Source organism: Anomaloglossus baeobatrachus, chromosome 4, assembly GCF_048569485.1.
Source record: "Anomaloglossus baeobatrachus isolate aAnoBae1 chromosome 4, aAnoBae1.hap1, whole genome shotgun sequence".
NCBI classification, from domain to species: Eukaryota; Metazoa; Chordata; class Amphibia; order Anura; family Aromobatidae; genus Anomaloglossus; species Anomaloglossus baeobatrachus.
Window position 1 is genome coordinate 653,985,645 of NC_134356.1, and position 22,362 is coordinate 654,008,006.

At 45.1% G+C, this 22,362-nt stretch overlaps 1 protein-coding gene across 1 annotated transcript in view; it reads right to left on the reverse strand.

Moving 5' to 3' along the window:
- EIF3G (eukaryotic translation initiation factor 3 subunit G) overlaps positions 1-11,972 on the reverse strand; it is a 27,116-nt gene extending 15,144 nt beyond the window's left edge. Inside the window, exons 1-3 of the mRNA XM_075343089.1 lie at positions 11,864-11,972; positions 3,042-3,133; positions 666-754 (exon numbers count right to left, since the gene is read on the reverse strand). Coding sequence (XP_075199204.1) covers positions 666-754; positions 3,042-3,133; positions 11,864-11,883 — 201 coding nt within the window. The 5' untranslated portion in view covers positions 11,884-11,972. The remainder of the gene's footprint in view (positions 1-665; positions 755-3,041; positions 3,134-11,863) is intronic.
- Between the last annotated feature and the right edge of the window lie 10,390 nt (positions 11,973-22,362).

The window sequence follows — 22,362 nt, forward strand, 5'->3', positions numbered from 1 at the left end:
ACACAGCGCCCTCTAGTGGCTGCCGCTCCGCAGAGTGCAAGGAAATGAGTTCTAGTGAAGTATCGCAGCGCCCTCTAGTGGCTGCCGCTCTGCAGAGTGCAAGGAAATGAGTTCTAGTGAAGTATCGCAGCGCCCTCTAGTGGCTGCCGCTCCGCAGAGTGCAAGGAAATGAGGTCTAGTGAAGTATCGCAGCGCCCTCTAGTGGCTGCCGCTCCGCAGAGTGCAAGGAAATGAGTTCTAGTGGAGTAACACAGCGCCCTCTAGTGGCTGCCGCTCTGCAGAGTGCAAGGAAATGAGTTCTAGTGGAGTAACACAGCGCCCTCTAGTGGCTGCCGCTCTGCAGAGTGCAAGGAAATGAGTTCTAGTGGAGTAACACAGCGCCCTCTAGTGGCTGCCGCTCCGCAGAGTGCAAGGAAATGAGTTCTAGTGAAGTATCGCAGCGCCCTCTAGTGGCTGCCGGGGATGACAGCACTCATAGATGTATTATATGAATGCCGCCCTCTGTGTACACCCCTCCGCTCTCCACACCACAAGTGTCAGGAGCGGTGTTGCCTGTGTTCTGCAGGGGCCACACCTTCTTTCCCTCGGCACCAGACACACACAGGTCTCAGCAGAGCTGATCATCCCCCGCCCCTCTGTACCCGGAGATAACGGGCTGAACGCACCTTAATCTTCTTGTCGTTGGCGTCCAGCTTGTACTCGGTGATGGTCTTTATGTTTCCATTGACGACCTCTCGCGGGGTGTCCAGGACAACTATGGAGGAGCACAGGTTATACTGCAGAGCTGCGCCTGGGGGGGGGGGGGGGGGGGCGCTGTCGGGTCAGGAATTGGGAACTTGGCTACAATGGATGTCAGAGTTCAGCTGTGGAGCACTAACCGCTGCCCCACCAGGTGTTATACTGAGCTCCTCCCATAGCCCGTGTGTGACGGGGATTAACTAGAGAAGCTCCCAGAGTTCACAACACAGCAACGAACAGTCAGGAGCTCTCTTCCAAAAGGACGGGAGGGGAGCGCCCCCTACTGGCAAATATCAAAACTACTTCCTGGACCCTCCATGTGAGGGCGGAATCCCCCATAAACAAGGCAGGTGGTTCCTTAGAATCACTCATTATGTTGTAGCCACAGGAGTGGCCAGACACCAGGACACAAATCTGACGCCCCCCACTATAGTCAATGAGGTCTGAGGCCAATAATACGGGATACTGTGAAAATCAGCCGCTGCTTGTAAGGAAAAACCATGGGGAAAATTGGATAAAGCCTTATACAACATTGCTGCCCTAGACCACCAGGGACAGTGATATCCTGATATTCACCCGAGCCCAAAGGAATGCTGACATAAACCTCATGGACTGCCAGGGACCCTCCTAGCCCGCTGGGGATTCTGACATGAAACACATCCTATAGCCCACAAAAGATCTTGACATTAAGCTTGTCCCATAGCCCAGCAGGGATCCTGACAATAACTCCATCCTCTAGCCCACCAGGAATCCTAACATTAATCTTGTGCCATAGTCCATTAGAAATCCTGATATTAAAGCTATCCCCTAGCCCACCAGGGATCCTGACATTACATCCATCTGCCTACCAGGGATCCTGACATTAAATCCATCCTCTAGCCCACCAGGGATCCTGACATTAACCTTGTGCCATAGTCTATTAGAAATCCTGATATTAAAGCTATCCCCTATCTCAACAGGGATCCAGACATTAAACTCATCTGCTAGCCCACCAGGGATCCTGACTTAACCTTGTCCCATAGCCCATTACAAATCCTGATATTAAAGCTATCCCCTAGCCCACCAGGGATCCTGACATTAACCCATCCCATAGCCCACCAGGGATCCTGACATTAAATCCAACTGCTAGCCCACCAGGGATCCTGACATTAAATCCATCTGCTAGCCCACCAGGGATCCTGACATTAAATCCATCTGCTAGCCCACCAGGGATCCTGACATTAACCCATCTGCTAGCCCACCAGGGATCAATGACATTAACCCATCTCATAGCCCACCAGGGATCTTGACATTAAACCCATCTGCTAGCCCACCAGGCATCATGACATTAAATCCATCTGCTAGCCCACCAGGGATCCTGACATTAAACCCATCTGCTAGCCCACCAGGCATCATGACATTAAATCCATCTGCTAGCCCACCAGGGATCCTGACATTAACCCATCTGCTAGCCCACCAGGGATCAATGACATTAACCCATCTCATAGCCCACCAGGCATCATGACATTAAATCCATCTGCTAGCCCACCAGGGATCATGACATTAAATCCATCTGCTAGCCCACCAGGGATCCTGACATTAAACCCATCTGCTAGCCCACCAGGCATCATGACATTAAATCCATCTGCTAGTCCACCAGGGATCCTGACATTAAATCCATCTGCTAGCCCATCAGGGATCCTGACATTTAACCTATCCCCTAGCCCACCAGGGATCCTGACATTAAATCCATCTGCTAGCCCACTAGGGATCCTGACATTAACCCATACCCTATCCCACTAGGGATCCTGACATTAACCCCATCCCTTAGCCCACCAGGGATCCTGGCGTTAAACCCATCCCCTAGCCCACCAGGGATCCTGACTTAACCTTGTCCCATACCCCATTAGAAATCCTAGTATTAAACCCATCTTCTAGCATACCAGGGATTCGGATATTAACCATGCCCCAGAACCGGCAAAGAATCCTGACATTAACCCCATACCCTAAACCCACCAGGGATTAAGCTCTTGTCTACCAAAGACCACCAGGAATGCTGACACCAACACTTCTCACCCTGTTCCACAATGGATTCTACCATTAGCCCATTCTCTTCCTGGACCACCAAACATGCTCACAATGACAGCTTCCTTGCCCTGGACTACCAGGGACCATGGGCTGCAGCTACAAGGGTGACTCACAAAGGCAACACTGCTGGCCATCCTGATGACCGTTCCTGTGACTTTTGCCCAAAATTAACATTTCTTGCCATGATGCACTGGGCTGACGGTAACCCTGCGGTCTGCGATTACGGATATACTTACAGTCATGATCCTCCTTCTCGACGACGGCCGGACTTAAAGGCTCCACATCTTCTCCTTCCTCCTCCACCTGATCAGCCCAGCTGGGCTTGGAGCTGTAACAGAGGATGAAGGCGTCTTACCCCGGAGAGTCAATCCCCACCAAATACACAAGCTGCAGCATTAACACCTTCACTGCTGATGAAGATTCAATATTAACTCAGGATCAGTACAGGACAAGTAGTGTAATGTATGTACACAGTGACTGCACCAGCAGAATAGTGAGTGCAGCTCTGGAGTATAATATAGGCGGTAACTCAGGAGCAGTGCAGGATCAGTAATGTAATGTATGTACACAGTGACTGCACCAGCAGAATAGTGAGTGCAGCTCTGGAGCATAATACAGGAGGTAACTCAGGATCAGTAATGTAATGTATGTACACAGTGACTGCACCAGCAGAATAGTGAGTGCAGCTCTGGAGTATAACACAGGAGGTAACTCAGGATCAGTAATGTAATGTATGTACACAGTGACTGCACCAGCAGAATAGTGAGTGCAGCTCTGGAGTATAATACAGGATGTAACTCAGAATCAGTAATGTAATGTATGTACACAGTGACTGCACCAGCAGAATAGTGAGTGCAGCTCTGGAGTATAACATAGGAGGTAACTCATGATCAGTAATGTAATGTATGTACACAGTGACTGCACCAGCAGAATAGTGAGTGCAGCTCTGGAGTATAACACAGGAGGTAACTCATGATCAGTAATGTAATGTATGTACACAGTGACTGCACCAGCAGAATAGTGAGTGCAGCTCTGGAGTATAACACAGGAGGTAACTCATGATCAGTAATGTAATGTATGTACACAGTGACTGCACCAGCAGAATAGTGAGTGCAGCTCTGGAGTATAATACAGGATGTAACTCAGGATCAGTAATGTAATGTATGTACACAGTGACTGCACCAGCAGAATAGTGAGTGCAGCTCTGGAGTATAATATAGGAGGTAACTCAGGATCAGTAATGTAATGTATGTACACAGTGACTGCACCAGCAGAATAGTGAGTGCAGCTCTAGAGTATAACACAGGAGGTAACTCAGGATCAGTAATGTAATGTATGTACCAGGGTTGAAGAGTCGGTAAGCAACCCTTCGACTCAGACTCCTACATATATTGCTTATAGTTAGGTGAAAAATGTATTGTAGTACATAAACATGTGTATGTGAACATCAGACATTTAATAATTTTTATGATACAATAATCAAGATATTTGAATAGAACATAAAATATATTTATTGGATACAACTTTAGAACACAAAAAACTAATAAATTGTAAATATATAGTACACTATGTAATATACAGTAGGTTACATATATATCTTGTGTGTGTATGTATATGTGTATATATATATATATATATATATATATATATATACACGCACACACACACTGTATATATTACATATTCTATTACATATTTACAATTTATTACAGTTTTTTGTGTTCTAAAGTTGTATCCAATAAATATATTTTATGTCCTATCTAAACATCTTGATTATTGCATCATAAAAATGATTAAATGTCTGATGTTCACATTGTACTACAATACATTTTTCACTTAAATATAAGTATTATACTAAATATTATTATTTAGTATGCTTTTGTTGAAAACTGTTTTTTGCCACTTACATAGTGCATTACATAGTGTTATATACACAGTATATATTGTGTGTTATATATAACACTATGTAATAAACTATGTAAGTGGCAAAAAAACAGTTTTCAACAAAAACATAGTAAATAACATTTGTGCAGTCTATGAATTTGCTGTGAGAAATAGAATTGCTTCCATCAGATCCTCCTTCGCAGATGACCTCAAATCTGACCTAATAATGTTAAGGCTGGAGAACAACCTACCTCTCTACAGTAACTTGGGTTGGAGCAAAGCCGTAACCACACGGGCAACATCTCAAGTGAAAAATTTTACTGAAATCTGGTCAATCTGCTGCTATAGGGGATGGAATGAAATCTTTTTCCTTGCGGTAACGCTTTGCCTGCTCCATGTCATCCAAATACTTGTCAAAGTTAAACCCCTCATCTGATGAGGATGAAGATATGGCAGCAGTAGCACTGTCAGGACCCAAGTCCTCTTGCGCCTGTCAGTCCTGTAGCCGCTCATCCTAACTGCTACCTCAGTCAGAGCTTCTTTTCCTTTAGTAAGCGGTTGATGAGTAAGCAGTATACGATGACTTGGGTCCACATAAACAGCTGCCAGAAGAATTTTATTTTCCAATAGCAGGGTCTCTCTCCGTTTCATTGAAGCAGAAATGCCATCTGCGATTAAACCTCCTCTTTGGGACAGGAAAAATAGCAAGTTCTTCCACTCCCTTATGAAAATGCCAGGAGTTAAATCCTTAGCTTGTAATTTTTTAGTCACGGTAAATGGGTGATGAAGCAATTCCTTCAATTCAGCCACCTGTGTTCATTGACCTTCATTTAATGTTACTTGAGGGCAGGGCTGTGGAGTCGGTAAACCAAACCTCCGACTCCAACTCCTCAATTTCTCTTGCACCGACTCCAACTCCTACATATATTGCTTATAGTTAGGTGAAAAATTTATTGTAATACATGAACATGTGTATGTGAACATCAGACATTTAATAATTTTTATGATATAATAATTAAGATATTTGGATAGAACATAAAATATATTTATTGGATACAACTTTAGAACACAAAAAACTGTAATAAATTGTAAATATGTAATACACTATGTAATATACAGTAGATTACATATATATCGTGTGTGTGTGTGTGTATATATATATATATATATATATATATATATATATATATATATATATATTACATATTGTATTGCATGTTTACAATTTATTAGTTTTTTGTGTTCTAAAGTTGTATTCCAATAAATATATTTTATGTTCTATCCAAATATCTTGATTATTGTATCAAAAATAATTAACCCCTTCACGACCGCGGGCAGTAAAATTACGTCCTATTTTAACGTGACTTAACGACCAGGGACGTAATTTTACGACCTAAACCTCATTTGATTGCCGTGGCCATAGCAACGGCTTTCAAATGATGTCCCCCGCTGTTTCTTACAGCAGGAGACCTTTGCTTGAGCCCAGGGGGGGCAGCATCGCCACCCCCTATCGACGATCGATGTGATTGGCTGTTCAAATCTGAACCGCCAACCACATCGTTCGCACTAATTTCGGCAAAAATAATGCCAGAATTACTGCGATACTGTGAGATCCAGCTATGATCTGCTCTAGCAGCTTCAACAAATCATAGCCGGAGCTCTAAAATGTCGGGCTCATGCAGTGGCTGGTACTTGTGGTACCACGCCACCGCTGCTGCTGCCGCCGTAGCTGAGGTCACCGCTCCTGCTGCACGTGAGTACTGTGCTCACCTTGCAGCCCGTGCGCGCTCCCATGTTGCCCCCTGCCCGTACCCCCCTGCGATCTGCCCCCCCCAAGCCCCGATCTGCTCCCCCCGCGATCTGACTGCCTCCCCCATTATCTCTATTCTGCTTCTGCAGCTCCCTCTCCGGTCTCCCCCTCTGCTCTCCCCCGACGTCCTCTTACCTGTCTTCACCGTCGTCCGAGGTCTTAACTGGCCCGATCACATCTGCCTCCATCGCTGGGTCCTTCCTGGGCATTCTGCTGATCTGCCCAACGTCCTGCCTGCTGCCCCTGTAAAGCTGTCCATCTCTCTGCCATCTGTTCCTCCTGCAGCTCTTCTGGTCAGTGATCCTCTGGGTACTGTGAGTATAACTGTATCCCCTGTCCATTTTTACACCTCATCCGTCCGTGCGTCCCGCCGAGCGCTGATCAGGGATGCACATAACGTATCTGCATCCATGGTCAATTATTGGCGTGACTTTTTTTTTTCCCGTATCCCCGACGCTTTTTGTATCGCATCCGACCGTGCTTCCTGCAGCGGCCGATCAGTGCACCGCGTCTGTGCGTTTGAAAAGTCAAATGGCGTTCCTTCTCTTCTGAGCCCCACCATGCGCACAAACAATTACTTTCCACCACATATGAGGTATCTACGTACTCAGGAAAAATTGCACAATACGTTCTATGGCGCAGTTTTTCCTGATACCGTTGTAAAATAAAAAACTACCTGATTGATGCAAAAAATTTGTGGTTAAAAAAAAAAAAAATTTTCACGGTTCAACGTTATCAACTTCTGTGGAGCCCCTGGGGGTACAAGGGGCTCACCAAATATCTAGATAAATTCCTTGAGGGGGTCTAGTTTCCAAAATGGGGTCACTTGTGGGGGAGCTCCACTGTTTAGGCACCATAGGGGGTCTCCAAACGTGACATGGCGTCTGCTAATGATTCCAACCAATTTTGCTGTCAAATGGCGTTCCTTCTCTTCTGAGCCCCGCCATGCACCCAAACAATTACTTTCCACCACATATGAGGTATCGCCGTACTCAGGAAAAAATGCACTATAAATTTCATGGTGAATTTTTTCCTGATAGCCTTGTGGAAAAAAAAGCTACCTAGTTGAAGCAACCATTTGGTGGTAAAAAATTTTTTTTTTCTTTTCACGGCTCAACGCTATAAACTTCTGTGAAGCCCCCAGGTGTTCAAAGTGCTCATCAAACATCTAGAACAATTATTTGAGGGCTCTAGTTTCCAAAATGGGGTCACTTGTGGGGGAGCTCCATTGTTTAGGCACCTCAGGGGGTCTTCAAACCCGACATGGCGTCCGCTAATGAGTGCAGCTAATTTTGCAGTCAAAAATTCAAATGGTGCTCCTTGCCTTCCGAGTGTCCAAACATTTGATTTCCACCACATATGAGGTATCTGCGTACTCAGGAGAAAATGCACAACAAATTGTAGGGTGCACTTTCTCTTTTCTCCCTTGTAAAAATGAAAATTTTATGGCTAAAGTAACATTTTTGTGTTAAAAAGTAAAATTTTCATTTTTTTTCCTTCCACATTGCTTTGGTTCCTGTGAAGCACCTAAAGGGTTAATAAACTTCTTGGATGTGGTTTTGAGCAGAGTGAGGGGTGCAGTTTTTAGAATGGGGTCACTTTTGGGTATTTTCTGTCACCTCGGCCTCTCAAAGTCACTTCAAATGTGACGTGGTCCCTAAAAAAAATTATTTTGTAAATTTTGTTGGAAAAATGAGAAATTGCTGATGACCTTTGACCCCTTCTAACTTCCAAACGAAAAAAAAATTTGTTTCGAAAATTGGGCTGATGGAAAGTAGACAAGTGGGAAATGTTATTTAGTAACTATTTTGTGTGACATATCTCTCAGATTTCTGGGCATAAATTTTCAAAGTTTGAAAATTGCGAAATTTTCATAATTTTCGCAAAATTTCCTAAATTTTCACAAATAAATGCAAAAAATATCGGCCTAAATTTACCACTGACATGAAGTACAATATGTCACGAAAAAACATTGTCAGAATCGCCAGGATCCGTTGAAGCGTTCCAGAGTTATAACCTGTCAAAGTGACACTGGTCAGAATTGCAAAAAAATGGCCCGGTCATTAGGGTGTTTTAGTGGCCGGGGGTGAAGGGGTTAAATGTCTGATGTTCACATTGTACTACAATACATTTTTCACTTAAATATAAGCATTATACTAAAAGTTATTATTTAGTAAAATATTCAGCACATTCTGCATTGCACTACTGTCCCCAATTTATTATATATTTTAGGAGTCGGTGCATTTTATACTGACTCCACCAAAATGAGCTCCGACTCAGACTCCACAGCCCTGCTTCAGGGTTCACCATATCTATAAGAAACGATTTTAGTTCAAGCAATCGCTCAGTCATTAAATAAGAGCTTCCCCACCGAGTGGCTTGATCAACAATTGCCCCTTTCCCAGCACGTCTCTTCAAGATGGAATCAATTTTAGGGGTTCTGGTGGCAATAACCAACTTCCTCACTTTTACAATAACATTTCAAGCATGTCTGCCCAGTTTCACACATCCGGCTTTTCGCCGGTTTGGCAGATGCGGTGCACGCCAGTACAGTATGATACAGTACAGTGGCAGCGCCGCAACTTCCGGGTCACATGCTCTGGTCACATGAAAGCATGTGACCGTCGTTTGTCGCGCTGACACTGTAATGTATACACTGTACTGAAGTGTGCTGTATCCGCCAAACCGGCCAGAAGCCGGATGTGTGAAACCGGGGTCCCTCTTGCAGACTACCTCTTATTGCCAGCTGCAGCGTGTGCACAACACAGCGCATGTGATGAAGATAAAAGTGTTTTGAAGCAGCTTCAACAAAATCTTCTAATCCTAAAGTATCATTTTGCTGTTCTTCTGTTGTAATATCTGCTTGTTCCTCAGTTACAGGAGCAGCGCTGTGGCTCCATCTCACGCACACACTAAATCCTAAATTTTCTTCTAGCTGTTGTTCATTGCTCTCATTCATCAGTGTAATTGTACTTATGTTTGAAGCATTGTCCTTTACAATGGCAAGAACCTGTTCTTATTTGAGTTCGTAGTCTTGCAGAACTTTTTCCACTAATGTGGGCGTCACATGGGACAATCTATCGTGCGATTGCACGAGCGATCGTACCCGCCCCCGTCGTTTGTGCGTGACAAATATATATATTTGTATATATCGTACCGTGTGACGCCGGTATAAGGCTTAGAGAAACTGGCTGCTGTGATGAGCTTTAGTATCTTTTACTGCCAGTGTCTTGCTAACAATTTCTTTCTTGTTACAAACATATCGAACGTTGTTTGCAAAATAGTTCAGTGAAATGCAGTGACTCCGGGATCCAGCAAAGGCAATGGGTGAAAAGATAGGACATTCAGACACGGCGTTTTGTGAGGATCCTCACAGAGAATGAGCAGTCAGTTTGTGGCGTTTTTCTAATCTGCTTTTGCTATTGAAAACATTATTTATGAGCTCAGAAACCTTTCAGGTGATGCAGTTTTTTAAAAAGCTGATCTGCTTTTGCAGCTGAAAAACGTATCCTCAAAAAATGCAGCAAAAACGCTGTGTGTGAATGTAGCCTTAGATCAGGAATAGAACAGACATTTATAGGATATTTCATAAGTTTCCCAAATTCCTATGAAAAAATATTCAGCACATTCTGCACTGAACTACTGTACCCAATTTATTATATATTAGGAGTCGGAGTATTTTATATCGACTCCACCAAAATGAGCTCTGACTCCACAGCCCTGGTATGTACACACTGACTGCACCAGCAGAATAGTGAGTGCAGCTCTGGAGTATAATACAGGGTGAGTAATGTAATGTATGTACACAGTGACTGCACCAGCAGAATAGTAAGTGCAGCTCTGGAGTATAATACAGGGTGAGTAATATAATGTATGTACACAGTGACTGCACCAGCAGAATAGTGAGTGCAGCTCTGGAGTATAATATAGGAGGTAACTCAGGATCAGTACAGGATCAGAAATGTAATGTATGTACACAGTGACTGCACCAGCAGAATAGTGAGTGCAGCTCTGGAATATAATACAGGGTGAGTAATGTAATGTATGTACACAGTGACTGCACCAGCAGAATAGTGAGTGCAGCTCTGGAGTATAATATAGGAGGTAACTCAGGATCAGTAATGTAATGTATGTACACAGTGACTGCACCAGCAGAATAGTGAGTGCAGCTCTGGAATATAATACAGGGTGAGTAATGTAATGTATGTACACAGTGACTGCACCAGCAGAATAGTGAGTGCAGCTCTGGAGTATAATATAGGAGGTAACTCAGGATCAGTAATGTAATGTATGTACACAGTGACTGCACCAGCAGAATAGTGAGTGCAGCTCTGGATATAATACAGGAGGTAACTCAGGATCAGTGCAGGATCAGTAATGTAATGTATGTACACAGTGACTGCACCAGCAGAATAGTGAGTGCAGCTCTGGAGTATAACATAGGAGGTAACTCAGGATCAGTACAGGATAGGTAATGTATGTACACAGTGACTGCTCCAGCAGAATAGTGAGTGCAGCTCTGGAATATAATACAGGGTGAGTAATGTAATGTATGTACACAGTGACTGCACCAGCAGAATAGTGAGTGCAGCTCTGGAGTATAATATAGGAGGTAACTCAGGATCAGTACAGGATCAGTAATGTAATGTATGTACACAGTGACTGCACCAGCAGAATATTGAGTGCAGCTCTGGAATATAATACAGGATGAGTAATGTAATGTATGTACACAGTGACTGCACAAGCAGAATAGTGAGTGCAGCTCTGGAGTATAATATAGGAGGTAACTCAGGATCAGTACAGGATCAGTAATGTATGTACACAGTGACTGCACCAGCAGAATAGTGAGTGCAGCTCTGGATATAATACAGGAGGTAACTCAGGATCAGTGCAGGATCAGTAATGTAATGTATGTACACAGTGACTGCACCAGCAGAATAGTGAGTGCAGCTCTGGAGTATAACATAGGAGGTAACTCAGGATCAGTACAGGATAGGTAATGTATGTACACAGTGACTGCTCCAGCAGAATAGTGAGTGCAGCTCTGGATATAATACAGGAGGTAACTCAGGATCAGTACAGGATAGGTAATGTATGTACACAGTGACTGCTCCAGCAGAATAGCGCGTGCAGCTCTGGAGTATAATACAGGATTAGAGCCGGGTAGAGGAGTTTCCACATTTCAGGACGATTGAGGTGTTATCTGTGCTCGGTGACTGCTTCCTATCTGCACTTTCCCCCTGGTTTCCGCTCTTTCCTCCTCACAGCCACTGTCATTGCCCAATCTGTCATCCCGTTAATAGCCCTCATCTTTCCGCAGCCTGTCCGCGCGGTACTGTCTCTTGCCCTTTTCCCGGTACTCACTCGTAGTCTCCGGTCGGCATGGCTCCTTCAGCCCTTATGGCGGCGCCGGAAGTTGAAAAGAGAGAGAGACGTAGCAAAAGCCGCACTGTGCAGGGCAGACGCGCACTTCCGGTGCCGCTCTAGATAAGGGTCTCTGTGCCAGTGGAGGACTGGAGGTCACATGACCGGCGCAGACAGCGCGAACTGGTCACGTGCCGGGGCGGTGGCGCATCCTAGGGGATGTCAGTCAGTGTTGCTGAACCTTCCCTCCAAGTAGCCAAGCAACATGTGCAGCCCGTCCACACCCGAGTATCGCCCCTGTGTGCAGCCCGTCCACACCCGAGTATCGCCCCTGTGTGCCGCCCTCTAACGGCTCCTAATCTTCCACACAAATATGGAGGCGTCTGTGGGGATTTTTGAGCATTTCTGAGGCTGGACACTAATGGGGGGAGGCTGGGCTCACAATCTCCGGCCTCCGGGTGCTCATACCCCCCCTCCATGTCTGTATGGACTTTGTACACTGGCACCGTCATGGAGAACAGAAAAGGATCTTTCCCAAACTGCTCTCACAAAGCTACAATTCTATCTGTGTATACTGAGGGGCTACCATCTCCCCTACAGGGGCAAAAGGCAGTAACCAGCCCCAGCCATTATTCCTCCTCCATATAATTGCAGCTGTTTCTGCAGCCATCCCCTCCTCTGTGCTCACTCTTGATCACCACACCCCATTGGCGAAAAAGACTAAAATGTACTTACATTCTGGCCATGTAGGAAAAAAGGAAAGGTATGCGTTCCGATCCCCATTCAGTGGTCAAATCCGGACTTCCGTCTGTACGCCCCGTAAAATAGGTTTTGGACGCATGCGCCTATGGGTCCGTTGACTATAATGGTGCAGACGGCGTCATCGTGTGCTCCATTTTCAGGAGTATACGCCTATTGGAGTTGGACACCCAGACGTAGTGGACTGCATCTCCAGTAAGCGTATACTTCCGAAAATGGTGCACAACAGAGCACAGGGTGACTCAGTCTGCACCATTATAGTCAGTGGCCCCATCAGCGCATATGTCTGAAACCCGTTTTGCTGGGAGTTCAGACGGAAGTCCTGATGGGACCACTGACCGTGGAGTGGACACAGTGTGAAAGCGGCCTTATACTTTTCCTCCGATTGTCGCACTCCTGATTTGGCTACAAATGCTGAGTTAAAAACTCACCAAATACTCAGCATGTGACCTTCGCCTTAAGGCCCCGTTACACGCAACGACATATCTAACGATATGTTGTCTGGGTCACGAAATTCGTGACGCACATCCGGCCTCGTTAGCGACGTCGTTGCGGGTAACAGCTCCGAGCGTCTGTTAACGATCAAAAATACCTAATCGTTGATTGTTGACATGTCGTTCATTTTCAAAAAATCTTTGATGGTGCAGGACGCAGGTTGTTCGTCGTTCCTGAGGCAGCACACATCGCTACGTGTGACACCCTGGGAACAACAGCTTACCTGCATCCTCCGGCAACGAGGTGGGCGTCACTTTCTTTCTACTGCTCTCCGCCCCTCCGCTTCTATTGGATGGCTGCCGTGTGACGTCGCCTTGACGCCGCACGAACCGCCCCCTTAGAAAGAAGGCTGTTCGCCGGCCACAGCGACGTCGTTAGGCAGGTAAGTACGTGTGACGGGGACTAACGATATTGTGCGCCACAGGCAGCGATTTGCCCGTGACGCACAAACGACGGGGGCGGGTGCTTTCACCAGCGTGTAAAGTCCCCTTTAGCCTGGTGCCGGGAGCCGACTTGTGCTTTGAGCCAACATCTGTAGTTCCCGTGTCCTCCAAGGGAACGCCTGAGAAAGACGTTAATTGCTTACGCATATTGGGATTTTCCAGAACCCATGACAGCACCGTGCAGAGAGGATTCACCGTTCAAGGATATCAAACATGGGAGCCTCGCCAAACACATCTGTAGTTCGTAGACAATGAGAGGACACCCCCTTAGCAGTTATACATAGATCAATGAACAATCCCCCCTTTTTTTTTCTTGCTTTCAACACTACATGAGTCCAACACTATACGGAATCAATTACCAGTGATGGGAGGGAATATATGGGGGCTGTCATGAGTTTTGGAAAATCGCATTACTGGTAAGTAACGTCTTTTCCTATGACCCATGACAGCATCCACTGAGAGATTAAAAAGGAACCTTAACCTTTTGGTGGGACCACTGATTGTAAAACCCGTCACCCAAAGGAAAGATTCCAAGTCCAACCTAGGACAGGGTCTGCAAGGAGTTTGTATGTTCTCCCAGTCTTTGCGTGGGTTTCCTCCGGGTACTCCAAAGACATACAGGTAGGGAATTTAGATTGTGAGCCCCCATGGGGACAGTGTTCCTGATGTATATAAAGCTCTGCGGAATATGTTAGCGCTATATAAAAATATTTTTTTTTTCATTTTTTTTATTTAGAGTGTTTGTAGAAGGTGCAAGATGAGGATCACATCAAAGCCTAAAGCGGGCTTAACACGCTACGCTATATCTAACGAGATGTCGGCGGGGTCACGTCATAAGTGACACACATCCGGCATCGTTAGTGATATCGTAGCGTGTGACAGATACGTGCGACGTTGAACAAGCAGAAATACCTTCTCGTTCATCGTTGACACGTCGCTCATTTTCTAAAAATCGAACGTCCGGTTGTTCATTGTTCCAGAGGCAGCACACATCACTCCGTGTGGGAATGATGAACTCCGCTTACCTGCGTCCTGCCGGCAAGGCGGAAGGAAGGAGGTGGGCGGGATGTTTACGTCCCGCTCATCTCCGCCCCTCCGTTTCTATTGGCCGCTGTGTGACGTTGCTGTGACACCGAACGTTCCTCCCCCTTCAGAAAGTGGATATTCGCCGCCCACAGCGAGGTCGTTTGGAAGGTAAGTGCGTGTGACGGGGAATTACAGCATTGTGCGACACGGGCAACAAATTGCCCATGCCGCACAAACGATGGGGGCGGGTACGATCGTATGACATATTGCCCCGTGTAAAGCAGCCTTTAGGCCTGTTTTACACGTCAGTGAAAAGCACAGACATTTCACCGATTGTGCAATCCGTGATCCGTACTCCGTGATTGCACATGGCGATAAACTCACCTGTCCCCGCTCCTGCTGTCCGTGATGCTGAAGTATCCAGCTCTGCAGCATCCGGCCGCCGCTGTGTCACCTCTGCAGCTACTTCCAGGTCGGCTGTGGCTGCATACATGAACGTGCATGCCAGTAATTAGCCAGCCAGGGAGAAGCAGAGAGCCGATGCAGAACACAGCGTCGCTGGAGACGGGGGAGTTGAAAATGCTTTTTATTATCAACGCACGTTTTTTTCTGGTACATATTTCATGGATCACACCATAGTGTGGTCCGTGGGACATCAGTGATGCCGGGAAAAAATAGACATGTCTCCGTGCGGCAATCACGGACACGCGTGTACGCTGCACGGAGACACAGTGAAAAATCACTGATGTGTGCACAGACACATTGATTATAATGGCTCTGCGTATGTCAGTGATTCTGGTACATATAAAACTAGCACATATGTACCAGAATCACTGACGTGTGAAACAGGACTTACATATCTTCTCAATGGAGACATTCACTTTTTCCACTCAGGAGGTTGAAATAGCCCTAATAGCAGGGCCGGCGTCAGCACGCGGCATACCCGGGCAAATGCTGGGGCCCTGGAGAGCTGGGGGGGCCCACTCGGCCTCGTCAGTTCTGCTGCCCCCCGGGCCGAGTTCCGGGGACAGCAGTCCTTGGCAGTGGAAACTGTGGCTGCCGGCCCTTTAAGGCCCACAGACCACAGCGTTCACTGTGTTCTCCTGCATTGAGCATCATCTGTGGGCGGAGCTACAGCCCGGCGTCCTGCTCGGTCGCACAGATGAAGGAGTCACAGTAGTGCCAGCCAGCGACCCCCAGCACATCGCTTCCCTCCAGCGCTGTGTGGGCCCCATCTGCACCGTGACCTGATCAGTATGTGGGACATCACTCCCTCCCCGCCCCTCCGTGCGTGTGTGGGCCCTGCAGAGCAAGGTGTGTGTTTGTATGTATGTATATATGCAGCAGAGCAGTATGCGTGTCTGTATGTATGTATGTATATATGCAGCAGAGCAGTATGCGTGTATGTATGTATGTATGTATATATGCAGCAGAGCAGTATGCATGTATGTATGTATGTATATATGCAGCAGAGCAGTATGCGTGTCTGTATGTATGTGTGTATGTGTGTATGTATGTATATATGCAGCAGAGCAGTATGCGTGTATGTATGTATGTATATATGCAGCAGAGCAGTATGCGTGTCTGTATGTATGTGTGTATGTATGTATATATGCAGCAGAGCAGTATGCGTGTCTGTATGTATGTATATATGCAGCAGAGCAGTATGCGTGTATGTATGTATGTATGTATATATGCAGCAGAGCAGTATGCGTGTCTGTATGTATGTATATATGCAGCAGAGCAGTATGCGTGTCTGTATGTATGTATGTATATATGCAGCAGAGCAGTATACGTGTCTGTATTTATGCATGTATGTATTCAGCAGAGCAGTATGCGTGTCTGTATGTATGTATGTATGTATGCAGCAGAGCAGTATGTGTGTGTCTGTATGTATGCATGCAGCAGAGCAGTATATGTGTGTCTGTCTGTATGTCTGCAGCAGAGCAGTGTGTGTGTGTCTGTATGTATGTATGTATGTATGTAGCAGAGCAGTATGTGTGTGTCTGATTATATGTATGTATGCAGCATAGCAGTGTGTGTCTCTGTATGTATGCATGTATGATGTGTATCTATGTATGTCAGTGTATATGACTGTATAGATTTGTCTGTTTATATGTATTTTTGTGAGTTTGTCTTTAAATATGTATATGTGCGTGTATGTATCTGTGTATGTGTGTGTGTCTGCGTGTTTATGTGGCCCACTGGGACTCTTCCGCCCGGGGCCCACAAAAACCTGGAGCCGGCCCTGCCTAATAGAATTAGTCTCCAGGTCCCCTGGAACTGTCATATCACTTGCAGGCTAGGCTAACTCAATGGCCCTCTTGATCCATCTAGCTTGTGTGCTTTTGAAGGCCTCAAGCCCTCCTCTGGGACCCTGAAAGGACAAAGAGAGTTACTGACATCTCCTCCAGGCTCTTGTGGCCTTAATATAGTTTTCAAAACTTCTCTTGACATCTAGAGAATGGTATTCACTCTACTTAGGGAGTTGAAGAATTAGCGCAGAAGGAAGGGAGCACAATTTCTTGACTCTTATGGAACTTGGAGGCCACCTTGGGAAAATAGGCTGGATCTGATTTTAAAACTACTCATTCTTTCAGAATTTGAGTAAGTGAAGGCTTAATTGATAGGGCTTGAAGATCACTTAACCTAGTCAGAGCCTCCAAAATGATCCTTGTTGTTGTCGCCTTTCTATTTTGCTGTCAGAACAAATTTGGGGAACAACCTCTATCTTCTAGCAGCCTCCTTTGAAACTCCATGCTGTCATACAGTCCCTGACAGAAGTTCTGTCGCTTATCCATGTTATGTACATAAAAGCTTATAACCTGACTTTAAATTCATCCATTGGTTTTATAAATTACTCTTTTGAAAGCTGAAACCCTCCCAAATTTGGGTTAGGTTATGAAAATGAAGTTGCTGCAAAGCTGAAATATTGATCATTTAATGAACACAGAAAGGTCAGATTTTGGCAACACAAAAGTTTTGTCGCCCACAGAAAGTAATGTGAAATTCAAACAAATAATTAACTTCTAATACAAAGATATGTTGCATAACATTGGTGAATGACGTTGTGGTGCTATTAGAGCCATATTTAATATTTTGTGTCACTTCCATGAGCTTGAAGGACTGCATCCATGCGGTTCAACAATGATTCATACAATTTATTGATGAAGTCATCATGAATAGCAAAGAATGCAGTCTTACATGCCTCCCAGAGTTCATCTACATTCTTTGGTTTTGTCTTCCAAGCTTCCTCTTTCATCCTACCCCAAACATGCTCAATGATGTTCATGTCTGGTGACTGGGCTGGCCAGTCCTTGAGCACCTTGATCTTCTTTGCCAGGAGGACCTTTGTTGTAGAAATGGATGTATGAGATGGAGCACCATCCTGCTGCAGAATTTTACCCCTTTTATGATTGGGAATGTAAGAGGTAGCTAATACTTCTTGATATTTTAGGCTATTGATATTGCCTTCCACCTTGCAAATGTTTCGCACACCCCCATACTGAATGTAACCCCAGACCATGATCTTTCCAACACCAAACTTAACTGTTTTCTGGGTATATTTTGGATCCATACGGGCTTCAGTAGGTCTCCTGCAGTATTTGCAGCGGCTGTGGTGTAATTCAATTGAAGATTCATTAGAGAAATCCACCTTCTGCCACTTTTCCAGCATCCATCTGTTTAGCACGCTGTGGGACTTTTAATTGCCTTTTGTTTAGTGCTGGCTTCTGGGCACTGATTCGACCATGGAGGCCATTACGAGACAGAATCCTACAAACTGTTCTAGTTGACACAGGGACTTGAGGTGACCAGGCCTGTTGGAGCTCTGCTGCAGTGGAAGAGGGGCTGGCTTTGGATTTTCTATCCAACAAACGTTCCTCCTGAGCAGTTGTCTTGCGGGGTCTGCCGGACCTGAGCTTATCAAAAACATCTCAAGTCTCTTCAAATCTTTTTTTTAATTCTTTGTACTTGACGCTGAGACACATTAAAGGTGCCAGCCACCTCTGCAGTGGATCTGGTCTTCAGCCTCTTGATAAGGCTTTGGTCACAGGGTGGATTTTTGGCATGTTGTCAGAGTGAAGGCCTGGGGTGCTGGGTTTCTTTTTATAGACACCCACTAATTAAGCGATCATTTAGTGAGCACAGGTGAGGATGTAAACTAGGATTGGGTGGATTACATGACAAGGCGACAACACTTTTTTGTCTTGCCAAAATCTGACCTGTGTTCATTAAATGATCAATATTTCAGCTTTGCAGCAACTTTATTTTCATAACCTAAATCAAATTTGGGAGGGTTTCAGCTTTCAAAAGAGTAATTTATAAAACCAATGGATGAATTTAAAGTCAGGTTATAAGCTTTTATTTACATAACATGGATAAGCGACGGAACTTCTGTCAGGGACTGTATGCAGGCTGGACACTTGAGGATGAAGAATTTGATCTTGGGAGAATAGATCTGGAATCTCTGGTAAGACCAATAGATCAGAGACTGAAATCCATGAGAATGATGATCTCTTGGGCCAAGGACTGTCTATGCCTTATATTCCGTTATCTGCGACTGAAATCCATGATCTCTTAGGCCAAGGACTGTCTATGCCTGATGTTTCGTGATCTTCTTCAGAACTACTGGACTCAATGCCATAGGGGAAAACACATAGACCAGGTCGAAATCCCATTTGAGCATGAACGCATACAAGGCTTGCGCGCCTCCTCTGGGATCCAGTACACAGAACCTTGTTACCTTCCTGTTCTGTCTAAGAACCCCCTTAGGTTCACAATTTGATTGAATACTTTCTGATTCAGAGTCCATTCCACTTGCTTCAGTTGGATGCGACTTACAAGTTTCTTTTTTCTTTATGTGAAGTGCTACCAGGGACAAAAAGTGAGACTTCATCATTCGAAAGATCTGATCAGTCTCTGTCATAAGTGATCTAATGATTGATGTAGGCCATGGTTACTCTGTTGTCTGACGAGATTCTTACATGGTGGCCTCATATGGATGGATAACCTCTTGCAATGCCTGCCTTATCGACAAAAGTTCTTTCAGGTTGGAGAAACCGGACTTTTCTTCTTCTTGTCATTGGCCCTGGACCAGGAGATCCCCTAGATGTCCACCCCATCCCTGGGTGCTCATGTCTGTTCTAATAATCTGAGTTATCTGATTCATCCAGGAAACCCCTCTGGACAAGGTTTTTTTTGTATTTAGCCACCAAAGGAGAGACTGCACCTTGGAGAAAGGAGAAGTTTGGTGTCTAATCGCCGTTTGGGCACATTTTCTTTGTCAGATAATCCCACTGTAACCTCAAGTGTGTACCTGAGCAGCTCATGCTACTGCCGAGGTGTGAACGTTTAAGCTTCCCAACACTGACCGCGAGTTATGACCGCATTGCCTACTCATGATTCACACCTGCCAAATACAGTTTTGTCCTCTGGAATAAAAGCTTTGATTTATTGAATCTAGAAGGCCTAGAAGAAAAACAAAACATTACATTTTTGGGCTCTAACCTTGATTTTTTTTTTATATATATATATATTTGCTATACAGCCCAAACTTGTCAGGATAGCCCTCTGAATCCTGCACGGCTTTCTGGAATCTGCCCACAATAAGTAAATCGTCAAGGTAAGGCATCACCAGTGTATTCCCGAACGGGTGCGGTCATCTAGGCCACAATCTTCATAAAAAAAAAAAAAAAAAAAAAAAATCCATGGCACCATGGACAATCCAAAGGGGAGAACCTGAAACTGCCGGATCTTCCCATTTATGCTAAGATCTATCCTCCGGAATTTTGGTATTCTCCATGAACCGGACCTGGATTATATGCATCCTTTAAATCAAGAACTGCCATGTAAAAATCTGGATAGAGAACCTTTATTGCTGATCTTATGGACGTGTCTAACATAGAACCCAAACTCTTAAATATCAAATCCCTTTGAAATATTAAGACCACAATATAATGAAAAATAGAAAGATGGAAAGGCACTCACCGGTAAAGCTGTAAAAGAATCCTTAATTGGAAAAATGGGTTACAGATCAGGGCATCAGTGGAGGGAAAAAACACACTAACATGTCGGACAACGGCCGTTTCGCGCCCTCTCAGGGAGCTTCTTCGGGTCCACAGTCGATTATGGACCCGTAGATGCACCCTGAGAGGCTGCGAAACGGCCGTTGTCCGGCATGTTTGTGTTTTTTTCTGCCCTGATCCGTAACCTGTTTTATCAATAAAGGATTCTTGTACAGCTTTACCAGTGAGTGCCTTTCCATCTTTCTATTTTTCAATATGAACGAATGATTTGTTTGAAAGAGCACCGCGGTAGCTGTGTTGTTTTTTTTCTGCCGAAGATAACCATTTGAGAATCTTGGCGTGTGATGCTCCCAAGATAGTGATGGTATAACGGAGTTCCCAGTGAGATTGCCTCCACATGCAGTTGAACAGTGCCCAGCGATATAGTGTGAGTTTTTCACAAGACCACAATATAATCAAACATGATACAGTAGAGAAAGAAGTACAGTCCCTACAATTAATTCCTCCCTCCTGTGCACTACCTAGAAGTGGAGGTCTGCATCCTAGATAGACGAAATGGTGCCCCAGCTCACCGATGACTGTCCCTACCTTCACCCTGTAACCCCCTGCAAAAATATAAGAAAGTGCAGAGCTCAACAAAAAGTGATATAAGTGCAGTAGCAGGGCTTACAATTGACCCCTATTTAATCATAAAGCTTCTATGAGGTCAAAAACCTCCTCCCTTCAGTTTTTGGATGATCGCTGCGTTCCAGAGTGTAACTCTAAAGTGGCGCTGTATTAGCACATGGCGAGATGGCGGTTATTGGAAGCACAGCAGGGATAGAGGTATGTGGCATTTTGCAACACCTGTAGAATATGGTAATGAGGACAAGGGGGTATAGGGAGGCCCAATTTGGCTGCAAAACCCGTTACTATCAGCATGTCTGCATTCTAAAGATCTATCTATGCCACTATTTCAAATAATCAGCCTCCTGATGAGCCAAAATTGGGGAAATGCATCAATGGAAATCAGCGATAAGTAATCTGGGACTGTCCCTAAGGCCTCTTTCACATGACCGTGAAAAACAAGCACGTTTTGCATGGACATCTAAAAAGGTGCGTGTGGCACTCCGTGTGCTGTGATTTTGGCATACGAATGCTCTCACAGTCATAATACACAGAGAGCAGGCACTATGCTCAGCTGCTGTCCGTGGTGCTGTCTTCCGCTTTGGTCTCTAGCACTGCTTACTCCCTGCTGCTTCCGGGCTGAAGTGCATTGAATATGCAATGAGCATAACGAGCGGGGTCAGAAGAAGCAGCAGCGCTGGAGAAGGAGAGTGTAGAAATTAATTTTATTTCACAAAAAAAAAAAAAAAAAAAAAAAAAAAAAAAGAAGTGGTTCTCCCGTAGGTGTCACACGAAGCATATTTGTGCGGTCTGACACCATGCTGCTGGAGAAAAAAGAGAATTTTGTTTACTTACCGTAAATTCTTTTTCTTATAGTTCCGTATTGGGAGACACCCAGACCATGGGTGTATAGCTTCTGCCTCCGGAGGACACACAAAGTACTACACTCAAAAGTGTAGCTCCTCCCTCTGAGCTTATACACCCCCTGGAGATCCAGATCTAGCCAGTTTAGTGCAAAAGCTGAAGGAGAATAGCCACCCACAAGTAAAAACAGAGCAAGAACCGGAACAACCGGAGACTCTGTCAACAACAACAGCCGGTGATAACACGCGGAACAAGAAGTGCCAACAGGCAACAGGGAGGG